This window comes from Mustela lutreola, chromosome 4 (genome assembly GCF_030435805.1).
Source record: "Mustela lutreola isolate mMusLut2 chromosome 4, mMusLut2.pri, whole genome shotgun sequence".
Lineage (NCBI taxonomy): Eukaryota > Metazoa > Chordata > Mammalia > Carnivora > Mustelidae > Mustela > Mustela lutreola.
In genome coordinates, this window is record NC_081293.1 from 184297853 (window position 1) to 184314354 (window position 16502).

General features: G+C 51.9%; 1 protein-coding gene across 1 annotated transcript; it reads right to left on the reverse strand.

Moving 5' to 3' along the window:
* Positions 1-318: 318 nt before the first annotated feature.
* AKR1B1 (aldo-keto reductase family 1 member B) lies at positions 319-15637 on the reverse strand. Its single transcript, XM_059171898.1, has 10 exons — positions 15479-15637; positions 7318-7485; positions 6591-6707; positions 5801-5878; positions 5390-5512; positions 4823-4929; positions 4430-4511; positions 3782-3865; positions 2827-2909; positions 319-727 (listed from the first exon to the last, which is right to left on the reverse strand). Exons 1-10 carry the CDS (start codon positions 15578-15580, stop codon positions 685-687), a joined length of 987 nt encoding a protein of 328 aa, XP_059027881.1. The 5' UTR covers positions 15581-15637; the 3' UTR covers positions 319-684.
* Positions 15638-16502: the final 865 nt, after the last annotated feature.

Genomic DNA, 16502 nt, shown 5'->3' on the forward strand with positions numbered 1-16502 from the left:
GGAGCCTGCAAACTCTCGGGGGGCCTGGTGACACCCTGGGCCAATCAGATGGGTCCCCAGGGGTGAGATCCAGGCATCCCTAGCATTAAAGGCTCCCCGGGTGACTCAAGTGTGCACCCAGGTTAAGACCAACCTCCCTAAAGCTAAAGGAGCAAGGTAATGGGGTGAGGGGTCCCCGACTAGAGGGAAAGCTGTCAGGTACGCCTTTGTGTTGCTCAGCTGAGTGGCTGCTTTACAGTCACAGAGGGGATGAAGGCTGAGTGAGACAGAGGGTGCTACACTGTTTCGATAAACCAAAGTAAAACAAACAGCAACAAGTTCACAAAAGGACTTTTTATTTGAGGCAAGAAGTCTGGATGAAAAGGTTACAACAGTTCCTGGCAGCCGAAATCCAGATGTTAGTGGCACTATTTCAACTTTGTAGATTCAACTTAGTCAGGAAAGAGTCCTAAGGTCCTACTTTCCCAGCTGGACAGGAAGAAGGGCAAAGAGAACTGGAAGAAGCTTCTAACCTACTGATACTGCTCTTTAGACCCGACACCAAGCGGGCCAAGCCCTCACTGGCCTAGCTGCAGGTCGCTGACCCACCAGGAAAGGCAGAGGCCACACTATACTACATATAGGGAAAGTGACCCGGGGAACACAGCGGCAGGTCACCGGGAGGGGGAAGAGGCACCGAGAACTTCAAAACTCCGTGTTGAAGGGATAGTCCTTGTGGGAGGCACAGCTGTCGGGAGAAAAGGAGGAACACATTAGCTTTACAAGGGAAGGGATTGTATTTCTACCCATAAGAGATGACCAAAAGCAATGGTGAGGGTCTCATTATAGGTAGAAATACAGGCCTCAGAGACGAGCCAGTGTCCAGACTGCAGGTCATGGGTCTGGGCTGGGGACCCCCGCAGTCCCCTCCAGGCTCCTCTACCATGGGCTGTCATCAGTTGGCACCTGTGTGACAGACCGCACCACCCACCCCCGTGTGCCCATCATCGTGCCTGTGGCAAGCGGGGCACCAAGACACAGTTCCTGCTTCTGGTCACTCAGGCTAACTGGCAGGACCAGAGCATCCCATAGTCCGAAACAGTAAGAGGGTGACCAGAGAGGGGTCAGGAGTCTGCATGTGACAGAGCCAGTGCTCTGAGGACACAGAAGCTGCCTGGGGTCGGTGGGAGCTGAAGGGAGCCCCACAGAGCAGTGCAGAGTGGGACACAGGAGACAGAGGGGAGGAGAGAGGCGGGTGAGTATGTATGAACATGGCCAATGGCTCGTGCTGGAACAAGTTCTGGCACTCACAACGGAAAGGCTGGCTGGGCATAGTGTGAATGGCCCAGGGAGAACCCAGCACAGGGCCCAGAACGCTCCAAGACTTGGAGTCATTCAAAACATGCCCACAGTCTGCCCCTTTTTTGGCCTCCCATCAAGCCTGACTAACAGGACCCCGCCCTCGGTAACAGAGGCTCATTAGAGCGGGAACTGCCAAAATGAGGCAATGGACGTGTATGTGTAGTGAGAAAGCGGCCTAGGCGAGCTGGGAATGTGGGAGACAGCCTCTCCCTCCCTACTCCAGCCCCAACCTGTCCCCCTGAAGCATCAGCAGCCCCCAGACTCATCCGACAGCTATTTCTGAAGTGGCACTGGGGAGCGGAGGGAGTAAGTATAAGGGAAAAGGGACAGTCGGAAAACCACTGCGGTCTGTCAGCCCGGAGAGCTCCAATACGCGGTGTCAGCAGTGGGAAGTGAACGAATGGTACGGAGACTCTCACAGGAGAACAGGCATCACCTGCTGAATGATTCACTTTTCTCTCCCTCACCCACTTGGTTCAAAAAGGATCTTAGTGCCTAAAGGTTAAGCATTAACACAACCAGGGACATCAGAAATAGCCTGGTGTGCCAGTGCCAGTGCGGTTAGTGGCCTGTGATGTCCGTGATGGCCACGTGCTCACAGGCACAGTCACACCCAAGCGCAGGAGAGAGTCTTGCCCAGGACGCAGAGCCGGCGGACAGGTGTGGGGGTGCGGGGGCCACCAGCGCTGCCAACCACATGGAGAGGGAGCAGAGGCAGGAAAGAGGAGGCTGGCACGCGACCCCACACCTCAGGGCAAGGCCAAGTCTTGCTCAGAGGACTAACTGCTGGTAAATGGGGAAGTAAGAGAGGCCGCACACATAGTGTGAAAGGAAGCTCTTGGTCCCCACTGTAGAACGGAGGTTTCTTCTTACAACGCAGAGAGAACGAGTTTTAAACTTTGGTTACTATACTGTAGGAGAAGGGGGGGTGGGGGGGTGAGGGAGAGACACAACAACCTTCCTTGTCACCTCCCTCAGTTTCCACACTACAAATCGCAGGGAACACAAGAAGCCAGTGAATTTGCAGCTGGAAGGGCTCTGGGTGACCATCAGTCAGGGAGGGGTCGAGAGGTTGCCTCAGCCTCAAGCACCACAGTCTTCCTACTGAACCCCTCTGATTACGTCAGTATGAGGTAAGAGTCACAGGCGAATTCTCCCAGGAAGGTGGGCCAGGAGCCCCATGGATCACCTGGTTTCAGAAGAGCCGCTAAGATTTGAAAATTAATGCTGAAATGTGGAGTTGCTGCAGGTTAGGCCAACAGTGCCCCTGGGGTGGGAGGAGAGATCTAGAACCATCGGTTGGCATTTTCCCCTTGGCTGTGTGCAGTTCGGCGGACATGGGTTCAAGCGTCTCCCACTGTGCACGGGTGAGAGAGCAAGGGGACGTGCACCGGTGGGAACCACTGCTAACGGGATGCGGACCTCACGGCCTCCGGGAGCTTCCCTCGTGCTGCGGCCTTAGCTCCCCTCCCCGCACACACTCACCTCACCAAGGCACACACGCGCCAGTTCCGGTTGTAGCTGAGCAACGTGGTCATATCCTCGCTGCTCAGTTCGAAGTCAAAGACCTAAAAGAAAAAAAAGAAAATCCAGTAAATTCTTCAAATAAAGGTCAAACCCAGAATACAAAGTATCCAAATAGCTCCGGGCGCGGCCGCTGAGGAGAGGCTGCTCGGAGTGGGGAGGGCGGGAAGACAAGGGTCCACGGAACGGAAGCGCAGTTTCTTCACAGAAGGCCCACAGGCCGCCGGGATCCTGCCCGGAACGAGGCAGGCCCTCCCCTCCAGAGCCTCCGAGTAAAATGGGACTTTTTAGTTCATTTTGTGACTGTCACAATCACAAAAGTGTTGAGCATTTCTGTGACGAGCACAGGTGGGAAGAAAATGACAGACCACAAGCATCTCCGCTTCCCTTTACACTGAAGCGAAGGAAAGAGGTCACCAACTACTCCCACACAAGGACCGGTCGGCAGCACGCTGGAGGGAGACGCTACACGACCCTCACAGGGGCCAGAGAAATTGAGAACGAAGTCCGGCTGGGGGCTGAAGGGTGCTGTCAGAGACGGTACCTGAGATGGGCCTAAGCAGCCCCTCACAGACAGAGGACAAGAAAGGTCTGTCAGGAGGGGAACCATTCCCATGAGGGCTGCGGGCTGCTGGGGAAGAACTCAGCCGTCGGGGGGGCCAGCAGCCGGTGAGCCTGGGAGGGGTGGCACACGTGGGGACAGGGAAGGCCCTTATGTCAGAATGTCCAGAAAGCAAGCCTGCTGGACACTCGCTGGTGACCTCTGTGGGCAAATATGCTCACCTGCTGTCTCCACCTGCTGGCTCTCTGAGAGGTGACAGGATGGTGGGGGTCCTACACGGACAGCCCAGGCATGAGGAGAGGCCCTCTGTCCTGCTCTGCTGTAAAAACCCCAGCCAAGCAGCCAGGATCTTACCTGAAAGTTCTCAGCAATGCGTTCAGGTGTCACAGACTTGGGGATCACCACCAAATTCCTCTGAATGGGGAACCGGATCAGAATCTGTGAACAGAGGGGCCGAGTGTGTACGTACACCAATAACCTATGTTATCATGTCACTCAGTCTCATCTTCATCTATATCCACTGCCCAAAGATGGAAATTCCAGAAGGTCACATGTAAGGAAACGGAGGCTCAGAGAGGTCAGGGTCTCCCCGAGTCACGCCACGTGCTGCTGTGTCTCCCAGGTGTCCTGGTCACAAGGAGGAAGCCATCCTACCACTTGGGAGAAAAAGAACATTTCCCAGACGGCTGAACTGAGGGCTCTCCTGTGAGCGGGGAGAGGAGCTTCCCACATTCGTCAGCAAATGCGGGCCCCGGGGCGGCCTGTGGAGGTAGGAGGCCGGTGTCCCCGTCCCCACCACGTGGGCATCTTCTGGGGTCCTAGTCTGTGTGCCCCGTCTACCACCTGCTCCACGACCTCAAGCCGCACTTCCAGGAAGGGCTTGGCTGGGTTTGGTCACCTCTCCCTCCCCACTGAAGGGGACCAATACGAATGCAGAGAGTTCAGGAAATAGGAATGCAGAGAGTTCAGGAAATAGTCACGGGCGTTTGGAGAGGGCGGTACCTGCGCTGTGGTTTTATTGTGCTTGGCTGCGATAGCTTTGATCCTGGGATCCTCCAACAGGGAAGGGTCCTCAGGCTTGGCCCTGCAGACAGAAAGACGGCCTGTGTGAGCGCCCAGCCTCACTTCCACTCGGGGACAGCCCGTGGCTCTAACTCCCATCGGCCTTTGAGGGCAGCCCACCAGGCTCCTCCTGATTTGAAGCTCAAGTACAAACTGCCAATCCTTGGGAAAAAGAACGGCCATCTTGCTATAGAAAGAACAACCAGGAAACCCAATGAAAGGCTCCTGGGTAGGTCTGAAAAGTGGCGCCAGAAGCACTTCCCTTGATGCTCAATTTTTCTTTCTAGTCATCTCCAACCTTCACCGATGGACATGATCCAGTGGGAACCTCACCAAGGCCTGTCAGGAGAACCGAGGGGACTGTAGGCCGTCACCACAATGCCCTTGGACTGGCAGTACTGGATTAACTTCTCCTGAGTGAGGTACGGGTGGCACTCAATCTGCAGATGCAAACAGAGGGCTGGGGGTAGCATGTGGGCACAGTTGTGGGGACATACAGCCCCCCTCCCCAACAGAAAACGATGTATAGCCAACGTCTGAGCTCCCAGATATGTGGAACAACAATCCCTGTTTCCCAGCAAGTGTCTTCGATATGAATAACAATAATGTTGTTATCACCGACTGTGACCATGGGCCCTAAGGGTTTGTTCTGGCTTTGGCCAATTTATCAACTGTGATGGGCCGCAAGCTGATAATCCCGGAGAGCCTGAGTCATCACAAGCCAGGCTCACACCCTGTCTCTCCTGCAAGTGCGCTCCCAGATGGGTCATCATCATTCTCAGTCCCAAATTGGGACCCGCCTCCTGGCTGCTCCCTGGGGGACACAGACCGGAAGGGACTGCCAGGTTCAGAGAGTAACTGAACAGCCTCCCACACACACCTCCCCTCCACCATGTTTACCTGGTTAACAGCCGGCTTGTATTTTAAGCCAGGTTTGTTTAAGATCTTCTCGACTTGGAGATGATTGAAATTGGAGACTCCAATAGCTTTCACCAGCCCTTCCTCCACCAGCTCTTCCATGGCCTACCAAGGAAAGAGGGGCTGCTTGCTTCTGACATGTGCCGAACAGGACAGGAATGAGAAAAGCAGCTCTGACTCCAATCAGTTTAACGGGCCCTGCCCTTACTAACCAGCACTGGCAAACTAGCCAAGAGACACCAAAACAAAAGCCCGGCTGGCTTTAAGAAGACAGGAAGAGCAAAAATGGTGACCAAACACCAAAATGCAGGGGAAGACACAGCACAGCGGATCACTCACAGGAGAAAGAGATACCAGCAAGGAGGGAGAAGACCGAGTCAGCAACTGCCTTACCTCCCACGTGTCCACAAAATTGGTGTCGCTGGGAATCACTTTGCCTTCCCCATCCAGCGGGAAATACTCCTTCCCATGCTGTTGTTACAAGAGTACATGGTCAATGACAGCCCTTTGCAGACCTAGTTCTTTAAAAGCAAAGTTCTAAAAAAAAAAAATGACTCTTAACTCCCATAGCTAAGCTTTCAGAAAACCATCAAGGGCAAATCCACAGGCCAGTATGAAAAGTTAACAGGCAGAAAATTCCTGAGGCCCCCAGACCCTGTTCCTTTCAGTTGGGTTACAGCGGACTGTCCGATGGAACCAGCACAACACAACAGGGCTAGAGGACAAAAACCACATGCCTTCACTCTGGCTGACAAAGCAGAAAACGGACCCTGTGGCTAGAAAGAACTCATAACGCGAGTGTGTTTGGTGCAGAAGAGACTCGGGCTTCCACGGGATGGGGGCCTCTGTGCGGAACGCCGGACCGTACCCACACACGGAGGCAGAAGATGACAGCCAAAGAGGTCTTCGGCCCACGTACAGAATGCCCCCTGACCCATGTGCGTGGCCACAGTTTGAAACGGTACCACCGGCAAATGACACAGCGCAGCGCTCCTCCAACTCAGTAACGTTCAGCCGAGTCGCCCACGGTTTGGATTCAGCAGGCGCTGGGGGCTGGGGGCTGACAGCTCCCAGGACAGTGGCCGGGCCAGTAAGGACTCACATAGGGCATGTGCCCACCTGTACCCTAAAGCAGGAGGGCCTACCACAGCCCGGGCTGCACGGAGCGACAGCGGCCGCCTACCTTGAAGCCCGTCGGCCAGTGAATGAGGTAGAGGTCCAGGTAGTCCAGCTTCAGGTCGCTGAGCGTCTTCTGGCAGGCGCCCTTCACCATGCTCTTCTCGTGGAACGTGCACCACAGCTGAGGACGGCGAGAGAGCACGTCTCAGCCGGCAGCCGGCAGCCAGACGGCCCCAAGACACCACCCACCCCTCTCGCTGGGACGCTGGAAACGGGGTGGGGGAGTTTCCACTGCGCACCATGGACCCAAATTTTCCAAAGGAAGGCAGGGTCATCGGGTCAGGGAGACCTGTCAGAGGGACCAAACTGAAGGCCTAATGAGAATGGATAGGTCAGGAAGGCCTGGGCCCTAAACATGAGCTCCCACGGCCATTTTCCTACAGGACTGTGTCCGTGGGGTCAGTCTCACCCTCCCACCCAGGGTTCCTCTGAGCACCGACAGCCTCCAGGTGAAAGACGGCAGCCATCCGTAGAGACCCAGCCTCCAGACGGAAACCAAGTTCTGTCCTCAAAGAGATCTCTCAATCTAAGCCTCACCGACAAGAGGCTCTAACCAATGGCTCTACACGGAATGACCACCCAAGAGAGAGTGGACCGGTGAGCTCTGGAACCCTCTACGGCCCGTAGTCAACTCATTTCCCCAGAGGATGGTCTCGGCTCCTGCACCCACGTTGGCCTCGGACAAACAGGAGAGAGAGGCCCGTGGCCCAGGCTCCCCTGCAGGGCAGCACCTTGCTGACGATGAAGAGGTCCTCACGCTTCACCACCTGCTCCTTGAGCTTCTCCTGGAGGGCCAGCCCCACCTCGTTCTCGTTCTGGTACACGTGAGCGCAGTCGATGTGACGGTAGCCAAGGTCAATCGCTGCCTTCACAGCCTCGGTCACTTTGCCTGGAGGGGACTGAATGGAAGGCACAGAGTTCAAATCAACAATGAAGCAACCCAGGAAGAAAGAAGGGCGGCGTGAGCCTCCCGCTGAAGCTCCCGCCTCTTTCCCACGGCTGCGGATGGTCAGCCGCTCCCCCAGAGCTTCCATAGGCTCTCGGGGGCGGGGGGGGGGGGCATGCGACCCAGATGAAAGGCCACAAGACTTGACCTGAGCATCCTCAGACCACTTCGCCGCAGCCCACCCTAAAAACACGTGCCAGAGCTGTCTTCCTGGTTCCTCTATGTCTATAGATTTACAAACTACCGTATAAAAACAAAACAAACAAAAAACACCCTATCTGAATCATTTAGTTTCCCAAGACAATAAGGGGTGCCATTTCCTTCAAATGGCTCAGAGTAGTTCAATAACTGCTGTAGATATTCACCCAATGCCCATTTGGCTTCTGAGCTGTCACTGAACGCCCACGCTTTACTCTCTCCTTCTGGGTGTGGAGGCGGACAGTGGCAATCCCTCGTTTTTCAGCAGTTTTGGGAGATGATCATGAAGTCAAGAACCTTGAGAACCTGCTCTAAGAGGCAGGGGTGGGAGATGGCCGCTCTGGGATGCCCACAGGCAGAAGGGAGCTGGCAGGAGAGGGGAAACGGGCTTCGGTAATGTCCGGGCAGAGCTGCAGAGACTGATGAGCTGTGCGAGCCCAGGCCCCGCGACCACCTCCGTGACCAGGACGGGGCAGAACTGGGCGCTCGGGGAGGAGGCAACCCCTCCACAGCCTTCAAGCTCCGCCAGCACCCAGCCTGACCGCATGGACACTTACTCCATCTCCTCACTGATCCTACGCAGACCGGAGAGGCGAAAAATACACACATGTGCAGCCGACTGTGGAACGGAACGAACACAGAGCATTCCTCCAGAGAGCTGGGGGAGAAGGGAATGAAGAGGAAAACTCCCCAGGGCGATGAGCAGCTGAACAGACATTGGCTGTTCTGACATCAGCTGTTGTTAACAGGCCCAGTGGGGGGTAGGGGGTGGGGGTAGTAGATTATGAATCAGTGGGAACAAGTGTATGGCGGAGCCTGCTGGCCCTCTGAGCTTGTTCACCCCCAAGGAGGGAGCAGGGGGCAGGTTGCTAAGCTCAGGCGTAAGAGAGGATACATCTCCAGATGACTGACCTCCTTTTTCCCTAGAGGACCGAGGAAGCTAGGAGAGCAGCCTTCCCCACCACTCAAGAGTCAAGGGATGGGGCAGGGGGCGGGCACACTCCCCAGGCCCAGCCTGGCCACATGTTGCATCTGTCACAGCAAATGGTGCAAAGGCAGTGGCATGACCCAAACCAGGCCCGTTAGACTCAGTCTCTGGAACTACCCAGACAAGCTCCCATTCTGCTGGGGTCACGGTGCTGGGGGAATGGAGCCAGGAGCTACTTGATGAGAGCGGGGCTGAGAGACAGGAGGGTCAAGAGAGACTGCTCCTAGCGACATCACACAGCCTGACATCACACAGCCTCCATGCTAGTATGCCCCAGGGCGTCCTGTGGCCCATGAATCCCCACCTCAGACATACTTCTCATTCTGCCCAACAAGGAGTTGGTTATTCAGCTCCTTGGAGCCAGAAAGTGTAAACTAGCATCATCAAGGCTGCCAAAAGAGTGGCACAAAACTGAAAAAAAGTTCATGCTATGTTTTCAGAGAAGCCACGGGGCAGAGATGACCAAGAGATCAGCTCAGGTCACGTGCTGGGACACCAGCCACGCTGCTTTCCAAGGGTAAAGAAAAGCACATGCAAGGACTGTTGGGCATTTTATAAATTCAATGTGCAGGAGTTGTAGCAATTTGTGACAAGACTCCTGGGAATGGGAGCTGTGTGCCAGCCTCCCTTTTTGGGGGGAACATTTTGCAGCCACGGGGAAGGCCACAAGGGGCCACATGCTCTGCCACTGGGGGACTGATGGCCGTCCCCTGGGCTGACCCTGGAACAGACGTCCTGGTTACCAGAAGGCTCGTGCCGGGGCAGATCATGTCATCGAATGGAAAGAGACGAGTGGGGTATTTGGCCCATACAGGCTCAAAATGAAAATACGGACTCATTTCTACCAGTCTTCAATACATTAATATACATTAATACGGTGAATCTATCCCAAGCCCAGCAGACGCTATTATCTCTACAGCGAGGGAAAGTAAGGCAAGGAGAAGGGAGGCAAGGGGCCCATGATCACAGTCAGTCAAAGATGTCAGGACTCAACCTTGGCAGAAGGACCTTAGAGCCATGCTCTGCCTAGAGATCTGACCCCCCCGTGTGGGCCCTAAGAGGCACAAGACACTGGTCAGTGAAAGGATAAGTGTCCTGGGCTTGGAAAGATCATCCTCTGGAATGAGAATGTACCAGAGTCCGTGAATTATACTACTAATCATCTCAACCTGACCCTTCCCAGAAAGACACTACACAAACTTCTCTTACCACTAACGAATCAGCCAATTTAAGTCATGGTGAAAAATGGCACAATAAACTTGGCAATGCCAGTACATGATTACACCATCTCTCCATTTCAGGTCTGTATTTATGAATGCAAACACAGGGAGTGGTCCAAACTGAAACTTTAAAAAGAAAATAAATCATGAAGGTGTATTTCCATACATTTCACAGGAAATCTACAGAAAACGATTATAGGAAACATTCAAATTACAGATGACCCAACTGTACAAGTCCTACAGACTAAATCATGTTTTGACTCGATTCTGCCAATAATCTGCCCTGTGACTTGGGCAAATCCATGCATGCCCAACTCTCTTGGACCTTCGAGCTCCAGAGAGCACTGGCTCAGACAGCAACCTGACAAAAGTCTGCGCTGACACCATCGAGAACTCTCGGCCCCCAAGGCCCCCACCATCTCCACAAGATAGACCCGCCTATCTCCTCTATGGCAGCCAGCTAATACCAACTCAGAGCATATTAGTGGCCACCCCTTTAGACACACACACTTTTTTTTTTTTTAATTTTATTTATTCCTTTGACAGAGACAGATCAGAAGTAGGCAGAGAGGAAGGCAGAGAGAGGAGGAAGCAGGCTCCCTGTCGAGCAGAGAGCCCAATGCAGGACTCGATCCCAGGACCCTGAGATCATGACCTGAGGTGAGCAGAGGCTTTAACCCACTGAGCCACCCAGGCGCCCCGACACACACACTTTTAAAACCTAATCATCTTCCCCTTTATATGTAGCTCTTACCTGTTACCTGTTACTGTAAAATACTAACCCTCCCTCTACTCCCTCTGCAAGGTTCGACCAGGTTATAAAATGGCATCAATGGTAATAAAATAAAAGTATTTCAGAGCTGAATCCCTTGGAGAATTAATCATGGGGATTTCTGGAAACAGGGGACTGTGTTCTTTCTGATGTATTTTTTTTTTTTTTTAATTTTCTCTAGTTAGCAGGTATTATGTTGCAATGGGGGAGGGGAGCATGGGACCAAAGGAAACTTTACCTTGGGGAAAAAAAAATTCCTGGGCAAGATGTATGAGAACAGTGTGCCAAGGATGATCTTAGAGTAAGGAGTAGGAAACCATAACGTCTGATGGGAATTTAGATTTAATAAAGAAACACGGTCATCAACCTCTAAAGCCTTTAAAAGTACCATGATCACAGAAAAGCTGTCCCCACAAACATGATTTAACCTCTTCCAATTAAATCAGCTTTTCTTTAGAGAAACTTAACCTTCGTCTAAGAGAAACTCATTTTTCATTATTAGGTTTGTTTACATACAAGTGGTCTTACAATATAATTTTCTATTTTAAGTGTTCAAGTCATTTCAACCAGAAGCAAGTGTAACAGGCATTAGGGACTTCTTAAAAATGTATTCGAACTTCTGATTAATTCACTTAGAATCTTTTGAAAAAGAAGCTGGCAAACTTTTTCTGTAAGATGCCAAACAGGAAATACTTGAGGCTTTGTGGGCTCAACGGTGGGTCGCACCTGCCCCACTCTGTCGCTGCAGCACAGTAGTCATAAGTAACGAGTACACGTAGGGTGTGTTCTAATAAAACTTTATTTATAAAAATGGTCTGCGGCTTGTAGTTTACCAAGCCCTTCCCATGGCAGAAGAGCATACAAAGAAATGGGGATTAGGCAAGAGGCCCAGCCTTGATTTGTCCCAACTCTCATTCACAAATAAAATTTCTGGTGTCTAATTCAGCATCATGATAACAAACAGTGAGGTCTTCTGACAGTGAACATGGGTATTTTGGTGACCAAAAGCGGTTAATGCCTGTTCTGTGTTAACCAGTGGACAACACAGTCTCAATCAACTTCAGGGAAATCTGAGCAAACTGGCTTCCTCACTCTGTAGGGCACTCAACACTCCCACTCAGCACAAATGGGAGACTGGGGATTTGGTGGTTTGTGTAAACAAGGCTTAAAGTCTGCTGTACTCCTAAGGCTCCAACAGACCAAGCATGAGGGACAGTCCAAAGAATCCATGCTACCTCTTCTGTCCAATCTACAGTCAACAGAAAGTGCGTTTTCAATGTCTGGGGCAGATAAACCAACCTCATGATCAGTCCATCCACCTCATCTTACAGCCCCATACAAATGATAAGGTGCTGAACACCTTAGTTGCGTTATCACATGAAAACAGTTAATCTGGCTACTATTTGGCATCAAAGCTCATAATCAGGCTTGGCAACAAACACACACCAACTAATAAAACCTGAATCAATCTCTGCAAATTCTAAGACACGCTTATCTCCACTTGGTTGAGATGGCAATGGACTGGGACTGGCCCTGCTTGGGGAAGACTTACTTAAAGTAAAGATCTTTGATCTTGAAGAGGGACGAGGTTGAGGCCCGCAGGGAAAGGAAGCACGTGAGCAGTAAAACCAAGTTACTGTCTCAGCTCCAATGCCAGCACCTCTCCCCAAACCTGGGATCCTGGGGCCCTTATAAACCTGTGACAGATAATCTTTCTCAGCACATTATTTTCTACCTCGTGTGTTCTTCAAGGGGGAGCTATCATCCCTAAAGAGGCAAAAACTGGGTCAGTGGGGACAAAAAAACCCAAATAAATCTTAGCTTACAAAACAGTTTGTGGCCCTCTGCAGAGCTTCAGGACATGAACAGATGTACAGTCGATTTCTGATGTTAATTTTTTAAATGGGGAGCAATTAGGGAAAAATGTCTCAGTGGTTCCTGCGTGGCGCAGGGATGGAGAACATGGGAAAGAGGTTAAGAACCGCGGTTGCACTCCGCTCCGTTGGCAGCACCTGGGTGCGTTACAATGATCAAACTACCAACAATTTTTCACAAGGTCAGAACACTTACTAGCAAGAGCGTATCAGAAGAAATCTGTTTTAATAGCTTCCTGGCAAAACAGTGTTGGTGGGTTTACTTCCAGTCTAACAGGGAAGGCCAGCTTGCCGGGGAGAAACACTCCCTAAGCCACATGGGGTTGGAGGCAGAGGTGTTCTCCCAACTGCCCGAAAGCCTCCCCTTCAAAGTCAGAAGGGCAGATCTGAGGACCTTTGATGCAACAGCAGACCGGAGACCATTAGAGCCCAGCGAAGGGTCTGGATGGTACAACACAGATGCCAGGACAGGAAAGATCCTGGAGAACAAGCAACTGTACCCGCTTGCAGAGCCTCCCCGACTTCTCACAAAGATAAGCAAATGTTTCTTAGGTCACCCCTTCTTTTGTCCAGCATCTGTGAAAAAAATATGTACACACATATGGGGAAAGGGGGAACAGCTATGATCTATACTGTTATGCTTAAAAAAAAAAAAAAAAAAAGGATTCCACTCTAAGTCCATACTTGTGCTACTTGTTACGCTGTTACCTCCCCATCACACCTCAACACAATTCTGTACAAACCTCATCTCCTCACCTCCGCTATCATCCAAAGTTATCTTACTTCTTTCTATTAATTCAACACCTATCTATGTATTTCTCTGGGGGCCTACTATTTACCAGGCACTGTGAGAAATGCTGGAAATACTTGTGAACGAGACCAATGATACCCTTGCCCTCAAAGAATGTAGTCTGCTAGAATGAATGACCTAAGTATAGATTTTATAACGTTATTTTAAATGAATACGTGGCTTTTCAGGTCATTAAGTGTGCAAGTGCAGGATTTAAAACTCTCTATAGGGGGTACCTGGGTAGCTCAGTTGGTTAAGCATCCAACTCTTGATTTTGGCTCAAGTCGGGATTTCAGGGTCCTGAGAACAGGGTCTGCACTTGGCGGAGAGCCTGCTTAAGATTCTCTCTCCCTCTCCCCCTCACCAACCCACTTGCATGTGTGCCCTCTCAGTAAAAAATTAAAAAACTGGGGCGCCTGGGTGGCTCAGTCAGTTAAGCGTCCGGTTCTTTGTTTCAGCTCAGATTATGATCGCAGGGTCTTGGGATGGAGCCCCGCATTGGGCTCTGAGCTCAACGGGGAGTCTGCTTGAGGATTCTTTCCCTCTTTCTCTGCCCCTGCTTGCATGCTCTCTAAATAAATAAATTTTTGAAAAAAATTAAAAGAATTTTAAACCTTTTTAAGAACTTTTATTCCTTATTTACCCTAGAACAGTAATTGTCAAACGATGAACCAAGGTCAGGAACCAAATTTTTGAAAGCACAAAACAGAATAAAGTATTGGAATTCATCCCACCTAGTAAAGTAGTGTTTTGTGGATCTTTTGTTCCAGTTATATGCTTACATCTGTGCGTGCCTGCATCATTATACAAACTACAATAATTTACTATTGCCAAGAAAGTGTCTTTTCATAGCCACTCCAAGATAATAACCCTCAACAGCTGAAATTTAACTCGGTATCATGGTCATAATTCGATTACACCCTTAGAGCCATCGCTGGACTTCTTGAAGGACACACAAATTACACACACTCTGATTACTCTGGCCAAGAAACAGACTTTGTGTGAAGCAATTCTATGACCCTTTTCTTATTTCCTGTATTTACTTATCTTCAGCCTTTAGAGTAGAGGTAAGCCCCACCCTCTATTCTAGATCAAACCATTTAACGGTGCCCCCAATCCTGTTGTCTCAGGTTTCCTTATCAGTGTGTGAATATCCAATGCCCAGGCCCACATTCAAAGTCCCTGGGAAAACCTGGGTCATAGCTGGAGAATGTTAATATACAATGCCCCAAAACTCACTTATACGGAGCTTTTATTTTAAAAACACCGGGTTTTGTCCCAGCGCCTATAATACCACCCTTCTGTGCTCCCTACTTTCCAGGTCATCAGGCTAGCCTTTTTATTCCTAGCCATTTCTTGGGGATGCTGCTGAAAGATTTCAGCGGTGTTAAGGTTTCCTCAGACAGTTTTAATACGGAGACCGGGGCACAGTTTTCTCTGGGCGGTCACCATCGGTGACCAGATTCTCTGCGAAGGTCTGCCCCGCATAGGACAACCGCCCCCCAAACCCCCTCAACCCGGAGCAGCAAGCTCGGCTACAAGAGGTCAGCGTCGCTTGTTTGGGGACACGGAGATAGATGCATCCTGGGCCAACTCGCGGCAGCTAATTTAATTATCTGCAGTCTCCGGGCTTAATCTGAGTGCTTATTCCTGAGAGAGCAGAAACGGAAACCATTAAGAATAAAACTATTTAAAAAGAGAGACCAAGACGCAGGTGCCACAGGTGCGGTTCAGACGCGAAACGACGGCGATCGGCGGCGTCCCACACCCCTTTCGGCCCCATCAGCGCCTGGGCCCTCCCGGTTCCCGCCCCCGGGGCCCGAGCGCCGGGGCTCAGGAAACCCCCCTCTGTGGTTTTCCAGCCGGGACCGGATTCCAAGTGCAGCCTGGGGATCCCAGCCACCCAGCGTCTACCGCAGCGGTCCCCCGCCCGGGTCCCCGCGGGGACCACCCCGTCCCTCCAGGGCCCGGCCAGCCCAAGTATGGCTCCTTGGGAGGCCGGGCGTCCTCGGCAGGGGCCGCTCTGGGTCACGGCGGGTCCCCACCGCCCCAGGCCGCGCTGAGCCCGAGAAGAGCCGTGGGGCGCGCCCCCCAGGGCATGTACCTTCCAGGTGCCCAGCCCCACGATGGGCATCTTGGCGCCGGTGTAGAGCACGAGGTAGCTGGCCATGACAGCAGAGCTCCGCAGACCCCCTCCGAAGACCATGCCGCTCCGCCCGGGCGCAGGCCTTTAAATAGCCCAAGAGGCCGGCAGAAAGGGCGGGTCCGATTGACGCGCGGCTGCGCAAAGGCGGCTTCTGATTGACCGGCCCGCGCCGAGGCGGGGGCGCCGCAGCCCGAGGGCTCCTCGAGGATGCGCCTTCCGCTGGGTCCCAGAGGGACCGGATTTCTGCCGCGCCCCTGGCTCGCCCACGCCCCATGGGCGGCGGAGGTAGAGACCTCGCCAAGCGGGGGAGGGCGGGGGGGGCACGTGGAAGTCGGAATGCTTCAGCGAAAGTACTAGACGTCCTATAAATAAGTAGACTGGGAAGGAGTTCAGGTTTCTTTCTTTCTTTACTTTTTTTTTTTTTTTTTTTTCCCAAAAGGGACCCCGAAGGATACATTTGGCTGTGATCCAGCCCCAGTCACGTTCCTGGAGAATAGGACCTATCCTATGTCCTCTCCTTGATCTGGAGGAATCCTACTGACTTCAAGTACAGGTTAGCAGCGCACCTTTCTTTTAGAAAGGTGCCTATCAGACAAGTGGCTTGCAGTATTGTTGCAGAACACATACTGGAGGCTGGCGTTTACAGCCTGTGTGTAGCCGCTTTAGGGCTATCTTGGCCACCCACCCTAGGTGCGAGTTTTGTCTGTAGCATTGAGTGGGGTTGAACAAGCCTTTCTCCAAAAGCCAGCATCTCTTGAGGTTAGGAATCTCGGATGAGCTTGTTCCAGAACCCACGGAAGACATTCGGTCTTCAGAAAATTTTTAAGACTATCAAAGCAAGTTTCGGTAATGTAACTTTACAAAACTCTCTAGAAGAGTGAATAGGCAGAGAAGAAAAGTTAACTTTAATATTGGAGTTTCAAGTATTTCAAATGAGGATGGGCTAAATAATAAACTGATCGCCCTTAATTATCAGGGAAGA